This window comes from Myxocyprinus asiaticus, chromosome 21 (genome assembly GCF_019703515.2).
Source record: "Myxocyprinus asiaticus isolate MX2 ecotype Aquarium Trade chromosome 21, UBuf_Myxa_2, whole genome shotgun sequence".
NCBI classification, from domain to species: Eukaryota; Metazoa; Chordata; class Actinopteri; order Cypriniformes; family Catostomidae; genus Myxocyprinus; species Myxocyprinus asiaticus.
Window position 1 is genome coordinate 47539423 of NC_059364.1, and position 16472 is coordinate 47555894.

The window sequence follows — 16472 nt, forward strand, 5'->3', positions numbered from 1 at the left end:
TGAGGAATCAGGGCCGGGCAGTAAAAGGTGCCCCCCATGATTTCGAAAGCTCCTCGTGCACTTCCGGGAAGAAGGGCACTGGAGCGGGGCATGGCTGCTTTGAGTGGCGCCGTGAGCCCAGGAACCAATCATCGAGCTGCGAGGGTTCAGGGGAGAGCGGAGGGTTCCACTTTAACCCAACGCTCGCGGCCGCCCGGGAAAGTATGTCCATCATCTCTGCATCAGCCTGTGACTGGGCAATTGTCCCTGAGGGGGGGAGCCCAGCTGAGGCTTCTGCGTCCGACTGGACAAGCCCGCTCTCCGATGCTGCGCTTGAGAGCTCATCATCTTCGCAGGCTCCGAACAAGAGGCCAGACTCGCCGTGAGATGAGCCGGCAGACTCATCCGGAAGCCCGACTGGGGCAGACGAGCGTGCTGGGGAATGGGAGGTCCGCGGGGGGATACCCGGCGGAGGCGATCCCATTGGGGTCCCCAAATCACCCCCAGTGCTAGTCGTGCTGGCCTCAAACTCGTAGGTAGAAGGACCGAGGCGGGGAGCTGCTGGGGTGGCTTGCTTTCCTATGAAAGCAAGCCACGACCGCAACGTTGCCGTGCTCATGTTCTCGCAGTGAGAACATGAACCATCCACAAACGCTGCCTCTGTGTGGGTCGCGCCCAGACACGAAAGGCAGCGATCATGACCATCCGAAGTTGAGAGATAACGACCGTAACCAGGAATAACACACAATCGGAAAGGCATCTTTAAAAAGACGTTCTGTGTGTGCCACTCTTTTAGAGAAATATACTCTTTTAGAGAAATAAACTCTTTCAGAAAATATACTCTCTTTTTTCTGCCGAAGCGCCCAGGGGCGTTCTCTGCAGTGCACCAGTGCAGAGGAGGGAGAAGCCGCTGAGATGCGCCGTCAGATCCAGCAGAGGTGAATGAATAGTAGTAATTCAGCTCAGTGAGCATGACCGTTCAGCTCCGAAGAGAAAATCTGAATGAGTGGTTGCATACCAGCTCCTTTTATACCCATATGTCCAGGGGATTGGCATGCAAATACCACTCACCAATTTTCATTGGCCTTTTATCAAAAACCAGAGGTGTCTCGGGCTCCCAAGAGTGACCCCTAGTGTCATTACATCGACACAACGTCGAGTGAGTGACAGATGGGGAACTCTTTTTGTCAGTATATTAACAGAAAAGGTTTTTTAGTGAAAGCAGTGGGCTTACTGCCCACATCACAAATGCTGATTAAACCAGGACTAGGAAACTACTCAGAAATGAAGACAACTGCTGATTTAACATAAACATTGAATAATGCAATAAAGTGTAACAATATGTTTCTATTTAAAAATAAATATCAATATGTGCCTCTCGTTATTTTCACATGCAAATTAGAAAAATGTTTGCCAGAAGCTTGCAGCTCTTCGCTGATAGTGGTGAACCTCCGGCAAACCTTTGGCAACAATGGACAATTTGCCGCAAGTTTAAAATGTCTGTGGCACCTGTGACCATTCAACTGGTCCAAACCCTCCATTGAACATCCATAGGCTCCAATGTCAAGAGTATAAGAGGGTGCTATATGATCATCCAGGGTGCTGTCCACATCTTAAAACTGAACCATTTAATTAAATGAGATTTGGGAAGAATCAGGTATCTGCCCAGGTGAGGACAGCATGGGTCTGCCTGGGTCTCTTGTCAATTAATGGGAATATCTGAAGTTGAATATGTGCTGCTTCTCGGGTCTCTTTAGGTCTCTACATCTAGTCATCTACAGCTGGCACTTTGTCACCTTTGTCAATCATTTAAATAAATGATTGCTGAAATTCAAGGACACAGTGGAATGGATGTTAACTAACGTCTTATGGAGTTTTGGGTTCCTTGCCACTGTTGCATTTGGCTTGCTAACTGGGGGCCTAAAGACAAGTATTTTTTAAAGCAGGATTTTTTATTACATTTTTCATTTGAACTGCTCAATGAGGACTTAAAACATAACAGACATTACAGCATCATTTTCTGTAAAGCTGCTTTGAAACAATGTGTGCTGTAAAAAGCACTATATAAATAAAAATGACTTGACTTATAAACCTTACTCGTTTTAAATGTGCAATATGCATGCAAGAACCTGTTGAACCACTGGACAGGGCATTCTACCTATTCCAGGAGAATAGGGGTTCTTAAACTTTCTTGGCCAAGGAACCAAAATGGCATTTTGTGTTTACCTGGGACCCATACTTACAAAACCGTGCGAATTATTCTATCCGTTGATATATACACTTTTTTTAATGACTATAACAATTGTGAGATTGAGAGTCTTACATTAATCATTATTATTCTTTCACAGACTCAAAAAAAAACTATTTAACAGAAATTAAACATTTGAACATGCATACAAACGTGCACTCTCAAATTGTAGAAATAAATCTTACTAACTTGCTTTTCATCTGTTGATGAAAACTGCTTTTCGTCTTGTTTTCAACAGAGTTTTGGTTGTGTTTTCACTAACTGCGGGTGCTGTGACCAACATGTTGTCTTATTTCATTATTATGAGTGACTAATTTCTTTGTTCTTGGCCACGTAAAGGCCTTTGCACACCAAAACGTGAATTTGTGGTGCAATTTCTCCCTGCGATCAATATTTTGAATCAAAACAATGGATTCCAAATGAGCCATTCTCACCTGGAGCAAACATTTGCGTTGACAAAGCAAAGCTTTTCTTTTTTCGGTGAGTGTGTCGATTTTTCTTTTCTTTGCCCAGCGAAGAAATGTCCTGACCAATATATAAGCTTTAGATCACGTGTCAGAAGTCGTTGCAGTTACCAGAACCAGCACAACTGCACTAAAGCACAGAAAGTTGTTTTGACCACCGACATTTAACACTGAAGTAACTCGAGGAAGAAATCCTATACCAGCAGTGAGGATGTGTATAGCTCATTTGCATCAAATGCTTTAAAAAAAAAAAAAAAAAAAATATCTGTTATAGGTTCTATAAAAATGATATTGCTGCACCACTGCCTTGTATCCACTTTAAAAATGATCTGATCTTGTGTGGATTGTTTTCATAATTTATTTCATATTGCTGCATTGTTTGGCCTATGCATTTAATCTTAAGTGAGTTCTCTTATATCTCTAATATAATATACTGTATATCGCAGCATATTTGCCTTTTGTATCACCTTTTTTAATAAACAAATGTGCAGATCTTAAGTGTTTATCTTCACCAAATATTAATAATATTAATACTATTGCTTTGACTTGCGGTGCACCATGTGCCTTTGAATACCAAAAAACAAAATCTTTATTGCTGTGCTATTTTTAATAGTCGTTAACAGCCTCATCTGTCGTTAGCAGTATTAAAGTATCTAATAATGGGTCAGCCAGAAGATGGGTTTTGTTTGTTGAGATCTGCTTTTTTGCTTGCACTCTTGGTGCATTTAAATTTCATCACGATTAATTTGTAACATGCAGGGTTTTGAGCAAATATAACAAAAGTAGATGTACATGGCAATAAGATACAGTCAAACATTTGCTTTAACAGTCATTATAAGTGTGCATTAAGCAGCGATTTTAAACAATTGCACTTAACACAAGTATATACAGAATATACAGAATGCGTGACTGTGGCATATCATTTTGTTCCAAATGATAACGTTTTAACCTTTAATATTATTTTTTACTCTCGATTATTTCTTATCACCCCTCAGACTGTGTATACATGGTAATACTGTCAGTCAACTTGTCAAGCAGGTGAACTGAAATAGTTTGTGAAGTGTCTCAAAAGTTTTCTTTCTCATTGAGCAAATCAACATCACACTTGTCATCGCTGCTGCAGCTTGTAGAGATGGGCGGAGGGCGTATCAGCTCAAAGGTGCAATGAGCCACCTACCATACTGGGGTAAATTGTTTGCTGATTAACGGCACCTATTGTAAAGGTGTGAATATGCTACCAGGGCCATTCGTCGGTGATTCGCCTCATATTCACGTTGCCGCCTTTGTGCAAAGGTCTTAAAACGTTGTGTGCACCCCTCAGTCTTTCTGATAGTTTATATTAAACTGAGACAAACAAATTAATCTAGGATTTTGTCATCTTTATCATCTTAATTTTTTTTGTTTTGTGTACATGATAACGGCGTTGTCATGAAAATGTCAAGCTGAGGAACCCGCTGACCGCATCACCTGTTAGTGCCTCCGATTCGCTTGAAAACGCAAAGAGAGTGTGTGCCTATCAAATAATATTGGAGAGTGATATCATTATAAGAAAAAACAGTCCCAGCAAGAAACAGATCAATATTTCAAATAATTGAAATATTGTAATCAATATATCAAAAGTCCTTTTTTTTAGATACATTTCCACTTTCACACAGCCCACCTAAGCGCTCTTCTCTCCAAAGCGTTCCTCTTCTTTTGTTTTTGGCGATTCGTTATCTTTTGTGCAAATCGCCACCTACTGGGCAGGGAGGAGAATTTATAGTAAAAAAGGACTTCTCACCCATACCTCTAATTTCGATTCTGAAGACATGGGGTGTTTCTCAATTCTAAGAATGTAAAGAACGGACTTGCGATCTTCCTGTTGCGCAATTAACCATCACAGCACATGTGAAGGTAGTGAGAGAACTACTGGCGTTATCACACACCAGTGACAGCATAATTATCATCACACCAATGAGGTTTTGCAGGACTAGTGAATGAATGAATGTGTCGAGCCGAGGAGGGCGGGGCCGGGCTGGAATGACGCACGCCCGGTCCCTAATCAGCCTGATGGGGCGCACGAGGGATAAAGGCGGCAGGGGACGACAGTTCGAGAGAGAGAGAGAATGACAGGCAGCTGTACTGTGTGTTTATAGTTGTGTGTTTTTGTTTAAGTTTGTGGCAGCGGGGGCGTGGTCAAGCATCTCTCCGGAGAGAGAGAAAGCGGTAAGGGCACTTACACCTGAGTTAAATTATGTCTAACACCTGTCTCTAATTTCAGTGAGCATGGGGAGAGCGGCATAAATAGAGCCACACAGCATTTAGACGAGTGAGAGCCTGGGCACGGACTGTGAAGCCAAGAGTTATTATTACAAAATTGAGAGTTTATTTTGTGAACTAGTTTGTGGATTTTTTTAGACTGTGTTATCGAACAACGTAAAAAGCCTTGAGAGTGTGTATGTGCTACAGAGAGGAAAATAAAAACGCTTACCTGAACCAGGAAAACTGCTTCTCGCCTCCTTCCACTGAGAAGTGCTAAAAAGTTGTTTATTAAATTATTATTTAAGTTGTCAAGCCGGTTCTCACCTCCTCCTTTCCACGGAACCCCCTTACAGAATGTTATATTTGTATAGCGCATTTCTGACACTACACTCAAAGCACTTTACATACAGAACAGGGGACTCTTCTCCACCACCAGTGTGCAGCATCCACCTGTATGATGCCACGGCAGCCATAGTGCGCCAGTACGATCACCACACACCAGCTATTGGTGGAGAGGAAAGAGTACAGTATATAGTCAATTAAGGTATGGGGATTATTAGGAGGCCATGATTGATAAGGGCCAATGGGGGGAATTTGGCCAGGACACCAGGGTTACACCCCTACTCTTTGCGAGAAGTGCCCTTGGATTTTTAGTGACCACAGAGTGTCAGGACCTCGGTTATAACGTCTCATCTGAAGGACGGTGCCTTTTTACAGTATAGTGTCCCCATCACTATACTGGGGTGTTAGGACCCACACACACTGCAGGGTGAACACCCTCAGCTGGCCTCACTAATTCCTCTTCCAGCAGCAACCTTAATTTTACCCATCCATGTGTTGACCAGGCTCAACATTGCTTAGCTTTAGTGGGCAACTTGTCTAGAGCTACAGGGTGATATGGCTGCTGACACGTAAAAAGTATTAAGTCTGTAAACACTCGTTTCCTTCATGTGTTTATTACCATATTAAAATGATGCCCAACAAAACAACAAATATTGACAGAGCATAACAACTCTCATGAGCCATCAGCTTACAGTGGGAATCTCTTGAGGTAAAACCACTGATATATCAGTGGGTAAAACACTACGACAATGTCCTTCATCTGCTACTGTAGTACCGTGCTCTTGCTCACAAGTCACCGTCTGATGCATCCTCGATATTGGATGGATCGGATGGATGTCCCACTGCCCAACATTAGTGCCTGACCTCAATGATGCTCTTGTTTCGGAATGGGAGCAAATCCCCACAGCCATGTTCAAACATCTAGTGGAAAGCTCTCTCTTAGAAGAATGGAAGCTTTTGTAGCAGCAAATGGAGGGAACAATGCCTTTGTTTTTTTAAATTGAATGTTAAACAAGTACATATGGTTGTGGTGTTCAGGTGTCCACATACTTTTGGCCACATACTGTAGTGTAGCTGTTGATTTTTATTACTAATTTTCCTGCATAATCGCAAGGACAACCTGCTGTGATTATAGGATTCATCTCCAAGCCTGTACGTTGATTCCCATTAAAGGATTACCTGCTGGTTATCACCACCAGTCCCACTGGGCCAGTGGAAAAGAACCACCAAATGGGACTGTCCTTCGAACATTCTACAGCCAATTACAGTGAAAGTGGATTCACCCTGGGCTGAATGCATACTAGAAATCTCTAACTAGCTCATTCAGTCCAATGTGTCCTGGGATACTAACCCCCATTGTTCCTGTGGTCTGGAGAGTCTTCAGAGCTTCTAGTGGGGGATTTGGAGAAATACCTGCCATACCTGCAGAACCATTCAGAATTTAGGCTAACTGCCACCAGATATCTGCTGCTGCCCTTCAACTAGATCAACTTGTGTGGCTACAAAGGACTTTGGCTGTCTAGTAGTCCCAGTAGTTTTACTGCCTGCCACTTCATTCTAACTACCACATTTCCACATTTCATGTCACAACAACCACTGTAAAGGATCTTTGGACTACGCCATCATCAGGACTACATGATGGTAGTCATGCCTAATTCATGATACCAGAAGTTTATCATGACAATCCTAGTGTGTTTCTATGATATCTTTGTAGTCATCTGTCATATTCCTGTTTGTGTTCATAGACAGCCTGGTTAAACAACATAAGTGTTTCCTTTTACTGTTTTCAAAATCCCCTTTATATTAATAAAACTGCTCATGAATGATAAGCCTCATCCTGAGACCAGAATTTACTTAGGATAGTCAATACACAGCCACACATATTTTACAAAGCATGATAGAATGATTGAGTGCATTTGACCGACAACATGTGTGGTCATGTAAACAACTTTAATGTATTTCCTTTATTGGTGTATGGTCATAACAGCTTAAGAATAAACTGGTGGACACAGGTAGATTTTTGCCCATTACCCTAATTTCACGTTGCATGTAAACACCTTTACTGGCGTAAGGCTTATCCAATGTACGCACGTGTTGTGCACGTGCCTCTTCACATTTTGAAGTCAAAAGGAGAGAATAATTTGATTATTTCAAATCTCATGTAAACACTGTTTTCTTGCTTTGTCTGTTTTTTTAAATAAGCAGATTTTATCAGAGTTATCAGCATATTTGTGTGCATATAAACGGGCTCATTGTCAAATACATTAATGGGTTTTGTGAATATTTTTGTTCATATTTTATTAATTGTTTAACTTTTTACTGTTAAATGTAAATGTTTTTTGTTTTGCTAGGTTTTGAGTAGTACCAGTAGTTGGCAATAGAGATTTGACTCTGTTGGCCGATGTGAAGGTAATTGTGAGGTTTTGACAGACACTCATATACCTCATTTTAGGGGAAATAATTTATGTAGCCTGTATAATTTAATGTAGTCTATAGAATGTATATATATATTTTTAAATATATAAATATGGTTAAAAATAATGTTATGTAGCCTCAGGACAAAATTGTTGTAGTAATTGCAAACTTGTGGAATTTGTGCACACAATAAGAAATCAGCAGATGTTTTTCAAAATGCTGGAGCACTATTGCTTTATCACACTTCAGCTTGATGGATCATTCAATGTGATACAAAATTACCTGAACGTCATAGAGTTAGAGGGGGAAAGATTGAATAATAGCAATACAAAGCCCTTAAGCAATATTTCTGTTTGTAGTTTTACACCTACTACTGAAACTATTTTGGCCTTATTTTCCTCTGGCATTGGAAAGGTGTTTTTTCGAGACTGTATGCACTTGGATTATGTGGTCTCATAATTTGCTTTTGTATTATGTTCTGTGTTCCTAGCAATTCTACTGACTTGTTGTGGGGCAAAGCCAAATGGAAAGAACAAAAAGCCAAAACTAGGTAACTGCAACTAAAATAAGTCAAGTGACATGAGAACACATGACATGCAGTGAGTGTTTATCTTACATTGCCTCTGCTTTTTCAGTTGTGCCGGCTATAGAGTGTGATGTGCGGGCAGGGAAGATCAATCTCCCAGAGTTTATTGCTAAGTGTCCTGCTAACTGTAGGGAGACCAAGGAGAGGGTGTATGGGACGAGTGTGTTTGCCTCCATATCCAGTATCTGCAATGCTGCCATTCACAGGTGAGTTCAAACCATTAACCGCCTAAAAATCTAAAGCCATGGTACTCAACAGGTGGAACCATCTTTTTGTGGCCATGTGATGTTGTCTGCAAATTAAAATTATTAGGCTAAATGTACATGAATTTTGAGAGAATTTACAGTAATTATCAGTATCATTGGATTGCTGTAGTTATAGAGGAAAAGAAAAGGCAAAGTGATGTAAATAATTAATTTAACGTGAAGACACATAAATCTGATTATAGGCTACCTTATGTAACATGAGTGCTGCGTCAGTCTGCAGTCTGAGTCTCTCTTCCACACCTGACATGTGGACAGTGATTGAATTAAATTTCCCCTCTACCTACACAATAAGTCCCAATAAGTCCATTCCCAACTTGTGCCACCTGCAGAAGTTCTGCACAACAGAAATCAAGATGCCCGTGCAGTTCTTTGTTCTTTGTGGTACGGAGAGAACCACCTGAGCTTTTTTCAGCATTCTGAACCTGTCCTAACCTGACCGAGCAGTTTTATTAGAGATTTTGCATGTTGTGTTTATTTCAGCAGTTCTTATCTCAGTGATACAGTGTTCCCACGGCTATGGAAAATCTGGAAATCTCTGGAAATCTTAATATTGTGATTGCTAGTCATGGAAATAAGTAAAATCTTTAAAAAGTAATGGGAATATCTAAAGTGAATATGAAATTTGTGTTTTTGGTCTGCTCTAATATATTTCATTGGCAAGTTATTGTAAGTGCTTGTGTAGAGTAAAACTTGCCTGCAAGCCAGCGTGACTACATCAGTACACTAATAAGTGTAATTGTTTAACCAATCCAAGTGGTGGTACCCGACTTACTGATGGAAAAAACACCACAGCAATCTCTACAAAATTAGTCATTGTGAAAAAGTCATGGAAAAGCTATGGGAATTCATTGGTCAAGTGTGGGAACTCTTTATGTAAGGCACTGTGAAAATCACAAGCAGGGAGTGATCAGATCTCTTTCAATCTTCCCCTGATTTGTGAGAATCTTGTAACTTTATTTCCTGATCATTAGTCATGTGTTCAGAAGAGCTCATGGTTGTTTAATTACAGGTTATAAGTTAAAATCTGTCTTCATCTGACATAGATGAATAAGCAAAATAACACTGGTGGAACAAGAGGAAGGTTGCAAGTGCTGTACAGTATGCGCCACAGTTGCTCCCTTATTCACTTTATTAAATTATACAAATAAATGAATTACCATGGATTGAAATTCACAAAATTGTCAGTAATTTCTTTGCTGGGGGTATTGTATTAGTTTCTTGGAAACAAACAAACTGTTGGAGCCGTTGTGTAGCAGTTAGTGCACAGTCGTTCTGTGGTGCTCATGAAGTAGATTTGGATTTAATTCTGGTTTGCATCAGAAGGTTTCACTGGTTGCCTGGGTAAGTTTGAGTTTAGTTTATCATTTTTTTTTTATTTTTTTTTTGGGTCTTAAGAAGGTAGTTCTGTTTTTGCAATGGTAACTTGTGCTACACGGCTAACCTGCTCTGGAGCAGGTCTTCTTCTGCATAACAGATTGCAAGCAGATATCATGCTTCACTGAACATTGTATAAAGATTTTTATGCTTTTAAAATTTAAAAGACTGTATGTTCTTATTGTGAATCTATAAATTAATGAAGGCATTGATATATCCATTGATATTTTTATATATTACAATCAGTAATGTTTTCCAGCAGCCATCTCAAGCTTCCGTGCAGTGGCTGTGTTTTTTCTTGCAGCCTAAATGTTTAAATCCTAATATTTTTATAATGATCCCTTGACCTTCAGTGGAGAAGTAAATCATGCTGAATCTCTCCTTGTTTTAGGCAATTAGCTGGTCATTGTAGAGATCACTCATTCATGTGCACATGCTTCAGGTTTAATCATGACCTCAGGATCAAACTCTGAGTTGACATAGAAGGTTCATAGTGAGCATCTTAAGTTTGTTTGAACCCTATCTAAACCAGTTTGGTTCTGTCTGGTTTTGTCAACCTGAAACCTATTCTGCAACTCTGAGTTTGTTCAAATAACTTCATGATTCAGGCCTTATGTCCTGATTCCCTTTGACCCTATGATGTTGTCCTTCTTCAGTCTCCTTTCAATAAAAGTGACAACCCCCACAAAGAAATAGCACAGACACAGAAAAAAAGTTGATAATATGGTCAGACATGGCTATACTTTTGCATACAGCACTAAGTAAGTGACTACAATGCAGACATGATTATCTTTAGATTTTATAGACCTCCTCTGGATAAGATCAAACACATTTTGTAATTAGATCTCAGTCAAATTTGAGTCACAATGCATATTTCATTCAGTCTGTGATTCTGTTGTGCACCACTTTTATAAATAAATATCCAATATACATAGATGGCTTACTAGAAAGTGCTGCCATTGTCCTATATATCCTTACAGGTTGCTCTAAACTATTAAAGCAACCTGATCCTTTAAAACCTAAATAACTGTGTAACCAACAGGTAAATATCTCACATGTTTTTGCTGTTATTTGTGTTGCCAGTGGGGTCATCAGTAACTCTGGAGGAAAGGTAATTGTGAGAAAGATGGACGGTCAGGCATCCTACAAGGGCAGCTTTGCCAACGGTGTCCGATCACTGTCCTTAACCAGCTGGAGAGAGTCATTTTCTGTCTCTGGTACAGTCGTCATTATTCTGAACACTCCTGAAAAACAACTGAAGTTATCGTTAAACTGACACCATATAGCAAAAAAGTGACAAAGTGTAAATTAATGAAATAATGAGAAACATCCTGCACAATTTTTTTTCAGTGGTAACCATATTTTCCGCTAACAAAGTTTCTTCAGTTGTTGTGAATATAGTAAAACTGTCATAAAAAAAGATTCTAAAATCTTCTTACACTCTTTGAAGAAGACCTGATATTAATTTCTCCTGATTTTGGTTGTGTGTGTCAGTGGGAAAACCAAACAAAGGGGTGATCTATCCCTCCAGTCTGGAATACACCCCCTCAAGACCCACCATAGTGAAAACGGGTCAGTGCTTTTTATAAGATCTTGGGATGAATTAGGATCTGATATGATCTGCTACAAATACTAGTGCACTGAAGATATAAAATAGAATATAAAAATATAAGCAACTGTGGCAGATGTCTCATAATCTGTCCATGTTTCTAAAGCTTCCTCAGACTCCACAGTGTTTCCCGGGACAACAGCTCCAGAGCCAACCACCACCATGACAACCACAGCTCCACCCACAATCACTCCAGTGACCACACCCACCACCACAGCCCCACCCACCACCACATCAGCCAAGCCACGAGTCACTGTTCATAAATTCCGCGAGGCAGGTGAGCAATCAGTGCTTCTCAAAGTGTGGGGAACCCTCAAGTTTTCTAGTTTCAAAGGGGATGGACCAAAAAAAAATTTGAGAACCGCTGCTGTAATCAAGTGAATGAATCTGTTTGCACTGGATTGTGTCCCCTGATCTTCCAAACTATTTTAATTACAACTCTCTCTTATAGTAATATCAGACCATTCTTTGATCATTTTGATCTCGGCTTCCACATCACTCACATCAGAGAGGCAACCCTCCACTCAATGCCAGAGTCAAGCACCACTTTGCCCTCCACTTGACAAATGTTGCAGATAGTAACACGGAGGGGGCGTTTTTATGTATTTGCAAGGCTAGAAAACAGGAGTTGTGCACAGAAAAACTGGAAACATGTATTTGGACTTTGAAGAATACAAGTCCTGGCAATTGCTTTAATACATTAATTTATTGCAGAAAGAAATAAGAGGCTTCGTTTACATTAAGGTCTTAGGATGTTCTTGGTGAATTTATATTAGTTCGAGAACTGAGGACTCTGAATGCTTGGAAACTAAGGTAAATATTTATGAATAAAATGATGAAACATTTAATATCTCTTCAAACAGTTGAACAGTTTTAAAATATTTGTTGTTGCTGCTTTATACTCTAAAAGACATTAGTGAGGCAAAAATCTGTGTGATACTCACTTTGGTTGAAAAACCTGTCACCGCAAAGACAGTCCTTGCATGTATGCAAATTGCCTGGTAATCATTGGCAGAATGTTCGCAAGGTCACCAGCAATGCTAAAATTGTTTGAAAAATTGGACCCACTTTATATTAGATGTCTCAAACTACAGTGTACTTAAGAATCTGATACCATGTACTTATTACATGTTGTTGCATTGTACTTGCATTTAAAGTACCTGCATTTAAGGGGGCATGGGTAGCTCAGTGGTAAAGACACTGGCTACCACACCTGGAGTTCGCTAGTTCAAATACCAGGGTGTGCTGAGTGACTCCAGCCAGGTCTCCTAAGCAACCAAATTGGCCCGGTTGCTAGGGCGGGTAGAGTCACATGAGGTAACCTCCTCATGGTCGCTGTAATGTGGTTCTCGGTGGGTGGAGCTGTGGTTGTTCTCGGTGGGGTGCATGGTGAGTTGAGCATGGATGCCACGGTGGATGGCGTGAAGCCTCCACACATGCTATGTCTCCATGGCAACGCACTCAACAAGCAACATGATAAGATGCACAGATTGACAGTCTCAGACACGGAGGCAGATGGGATTTGTCCTCCGCCACCCAGATTGAGGCGAATCACTATGTGACCATGAGGACTTAAAAGCACATTGGGAATTGGGCATACCAAATTGGGAGAAAAAGGGGTGAAAAGAAAAAAAAAAAGTACCTGCATTTAATTACATTTGTAATTACTCTGTTAACCAAACCCCTAACCTTACACTTACCCTAACCCCTAAACCTAATTCTAAACCTACCTGTACCTTAACTTCAGTACCTTAATAAAATGAAGCTACACAGTAAATACATTTTATTGTATGTTTTTTAATGTTAGTACATATTAGCAAAAGACACCTAATAAAGTAAATAAAGTGGGACCAAAAAATTTGCATCAGGGGCGACACTGATGCTTCACTCCATAGAGTTCAATATATTTGGCAATGCTGACGCAAGGCATGTGAAAACTTCTTTAACTAGAAGGTCATGAGTTCTCCTTAAACAAATGCATAGTCAATTTATATGATGTTTAACTTTACTGATCAAATGTGTGAATATAATCATAAAGCAAAACATTCAGCATCGTTCAATATTCACTCACTGAGCACTTTATTGGGTACACCTGTACACCTACTTAATCATGTAATTGTCTAATCATCCAATCGTGTGGCAACAGTGCAATGCATAAAATCATCAGATACGGGTCAGGAGCTTCAGATAATGTTCACATCAACCATCAGAATGGGGAAAAAATGTGATCTTAGTGATTTAAACTGTGGCATGATAGTTGGTGCCAGATGGGCTGGTTTGAGTATTTCTGTAACTGCTGATCTCCTGTGATTTTCACATCATTCCCTATACACTCTAGAGACTGTTGCAAAAAACAAAAAACATCCAGTGAGCAGCAGTTCTGTGGTCGGAAATGCCTTGTTGATGAGAGAGGTCATCGGAGAATGGCCAGACTGGTTCGAGCTGACAGAAAGGCTACGGTAACTCAGATAACCACTGTACAATTGTAGCGGGATGAAATCAAGCAGAATACCACCTCAGAATGCACAACATGTAAAACCTTGAGGCAGATGTGCTACAACAGCAGAAGACCATGTCGAGTACTTTATTAAGACATAGTGTTCCTTATAATGTGCTCAGTAAGTGTACATTTTTTACATTTTTAACTATTTAGCAGTGCGTAAGAAGTGGAGCATAAATAAGCACTAAGTTGACTGGTGCAACTGGTCACAGATTCTCTCTCTATGCCACTAATTTTCTAAAGAAATGTCTCTCTGTGTGATCCAGGCAGCAGTCACCCATACTTTAGCTCTGTAGCACGTAAGTACAGCAGCATGTTGAAGCATCACTCATGTGGTTCTTGTTCATAAACAGCTGTTCTTGTGTTCTTGTGTTCTCGTGGTTGCTGGCTAATATTGAGCAGTTTTATTAAGGGATCTCTGGATGTTTCTAACAGTCTGTTGTGGTGGTTTTCTTTTGGTTCTTTGATATTCAAGAAATTTATTTATTCTTTGCAAGAGATTCTTTCGTAACTTTTTGGGGTGCAGGTGCTTGGCCTGTTGATCCTTTTTTCTGTTGCATTTAATATAACCCACTTGAAAGTCAGCATGAAATGACATTCATAACCTATTTTAACCTCTAATTTGATGAATTTCTGAGTGAATATGATGTTAAACAAGCAAAAAATGCTGGGATGGGATGTGAATTTATTAAGGCTGTCAATCGATTAAAATCACATATATCAATACTTGCTGAGAAAGGCCCCCATATTATTTAAAATAATTATAAATAAAATATCTATTATAAATATTAATTCAGTATAATAATTCAGATGATTGTTGTGCAATATGACCATGTCAATTTTTATTTCATGTTGACTTTAAGGTTCCTGTTACAACTAAATAAAAAGAAAGACAATATCATATTTATCCAGTGTATCCAGTGCATTCAGAAAGTATTCAGACCCCTTCATTTTGTTCACATTTTGCTATGTTGCAGCCTCATGCTAAAATGCTTTAAATAATGTTTTTCTCATCAATCTACACTCCATATCCCATAATGACAAAGCAAAACCCAGATTTTTTTATAACTTTGCAAATGTATTAAAAAGAAAAAACTGAAATATCACATTGACATAAGACCCAATGCTCTGACACTTGAAATTTAGCTCAGGTGCATCCCATTTCTCTTGATCATCTTTGAGATGTTTTTGCAATTTGATTGTAGTCCACTGGTGGCAAATTCAATTGATTGGACATAATTTATAAAGGCACATGTACCTGTCTATATAAGGTCTCTCAGCTGAAAATGCATATCAGAGCAAAAACCAATCCATGAGGTCAAAGGAACTGCTTGCAGAGCTCAGAGACGGGATTGTGTCGAGGCACAGATCAGGGGAAGGGTACAAAAAAATTTCAGCTGTATTGAAGGTTCCCACGAGCACAGTGGCCTCCATAATTCTTAAATGGAAGAAGTTTGGAAAAACCAGGACTCTTCCTAGAGCTGGTCACCCTGCCAAACTGAGCAATCAGGGGAGAAGGGCTTTGGTAAGAGAGGTGACCAAGAACCTGATGGTCACTCTGGTTGAGCTCCAGAGATCATGTGTGGAGATGGGAGAAACTTACAGAAGGACAACCATCACTGCAACACTCCACCAATCTGGGCTTTATGGCAGAGTGGCCAGATGGAAGTCTCTCCTAAGTGCATGACACATGAAAAAGCACCTAAAAGACTCTCAGACTGTGAGAAACAAGATTCTCTGGTCTGATGAAATGAAGATTGAACTGTTTGGCCTCAATTCCAAGCATCATGTCTGGAGGAAACCAGGCACCGCTCATTACCTGAACAATACCATCCCAATGGTGAAGCATGGTGGTGGTAGCATCATGCTGTGGGGGTGTTTTTCAGTGGAAGGGACTGGAGGACTGATCAGGGTTGAAGGATAGCTGAATGCAGCAAAATACAGAGATATCCTTGATGAAAACCTGGTCCAGAGCGCTCAGGACCTCAGACTGGGCCGAAAGTTCATCTTCCAATAGGACAATGACCCTAAGCACACAGCCAAGACAACACAAGAGTGGCTTAGGGACAACTCTGTGAATGTCCTTGAGTGGTCCAGCCAGAGCCCGGACATGAACCCAATCGAACATCTCTGGAGAGACCTGAAAATGGCTGTCCACCAACGGTCCCCATCCAACCTGAAAGAGCTTGAGAGGATCTGCAGAGAAGAATGGCAGATAATCCCCAAATCCAGGTGTGCAAAGCTTGTCGCATCATACCCAAAAAGACTTAAGGCTGTAATTGCTGCCAAAGGTGCTTCAACTAAGTACTGAGTTAAGGTTCTGAATACTTATGTCATTGTGATATTTCAGTTTTTTCTTTTTAATAAAATTGCAAAGTTATCAAAAATCTGTTTTTTGCTTTGTCATTATGGGGTATGGAGTGTAGACTGATGTGTAAAAAAAGAATT

The 16472-nt window shown here is 40.2% G+C and overlaps 1 protein-coding gene across 10 annotated transcripts in view; it reads left to right on the forward strand.

Annotated features, from left to right (window-relative positions):
* The window catches only part of LOC127411731 (vitrin-like), a 117533-nt gene that overhangs the window by 34434 nt on the left and 66627 nt on the right, over positions 1 to 16472 (forward strand). For 5 of the 10 annotated variants that reach the window (XM_051647445.1, XM_051647450.1, XM_051647449.1 and 2 more), the window contains exons 3-7: positions 8180 to 8239; positions 8325 to 8481; positions 10999 to 11132; positions 11410 to 11487; positions 11631 to 11801. In XM_051647445.1, the coding sequence (XP_051503405.1) occupies positions 8180 to 8239; positions 8325 to 8481; positions 10999 to 11132; positions 11410 to 11487; positions 11631 to 11801 (600 nt within the window). Of the gene's footprint in view, positions 1 to 7625; positions 7684 to 8179; positions 8240 to 8324; positions 8482 to 10998; positions 11133 to 11409; positions 11488 to 11630; positions 11802 to 14290; positions 14324 to 16472 lie in introns of all 10 variants that reach the window. The other 5 variants (XM_051647444.1, XM_051647446.1, XM_051647447.1 and 2 more) reach the window with 2 other exon arrangements.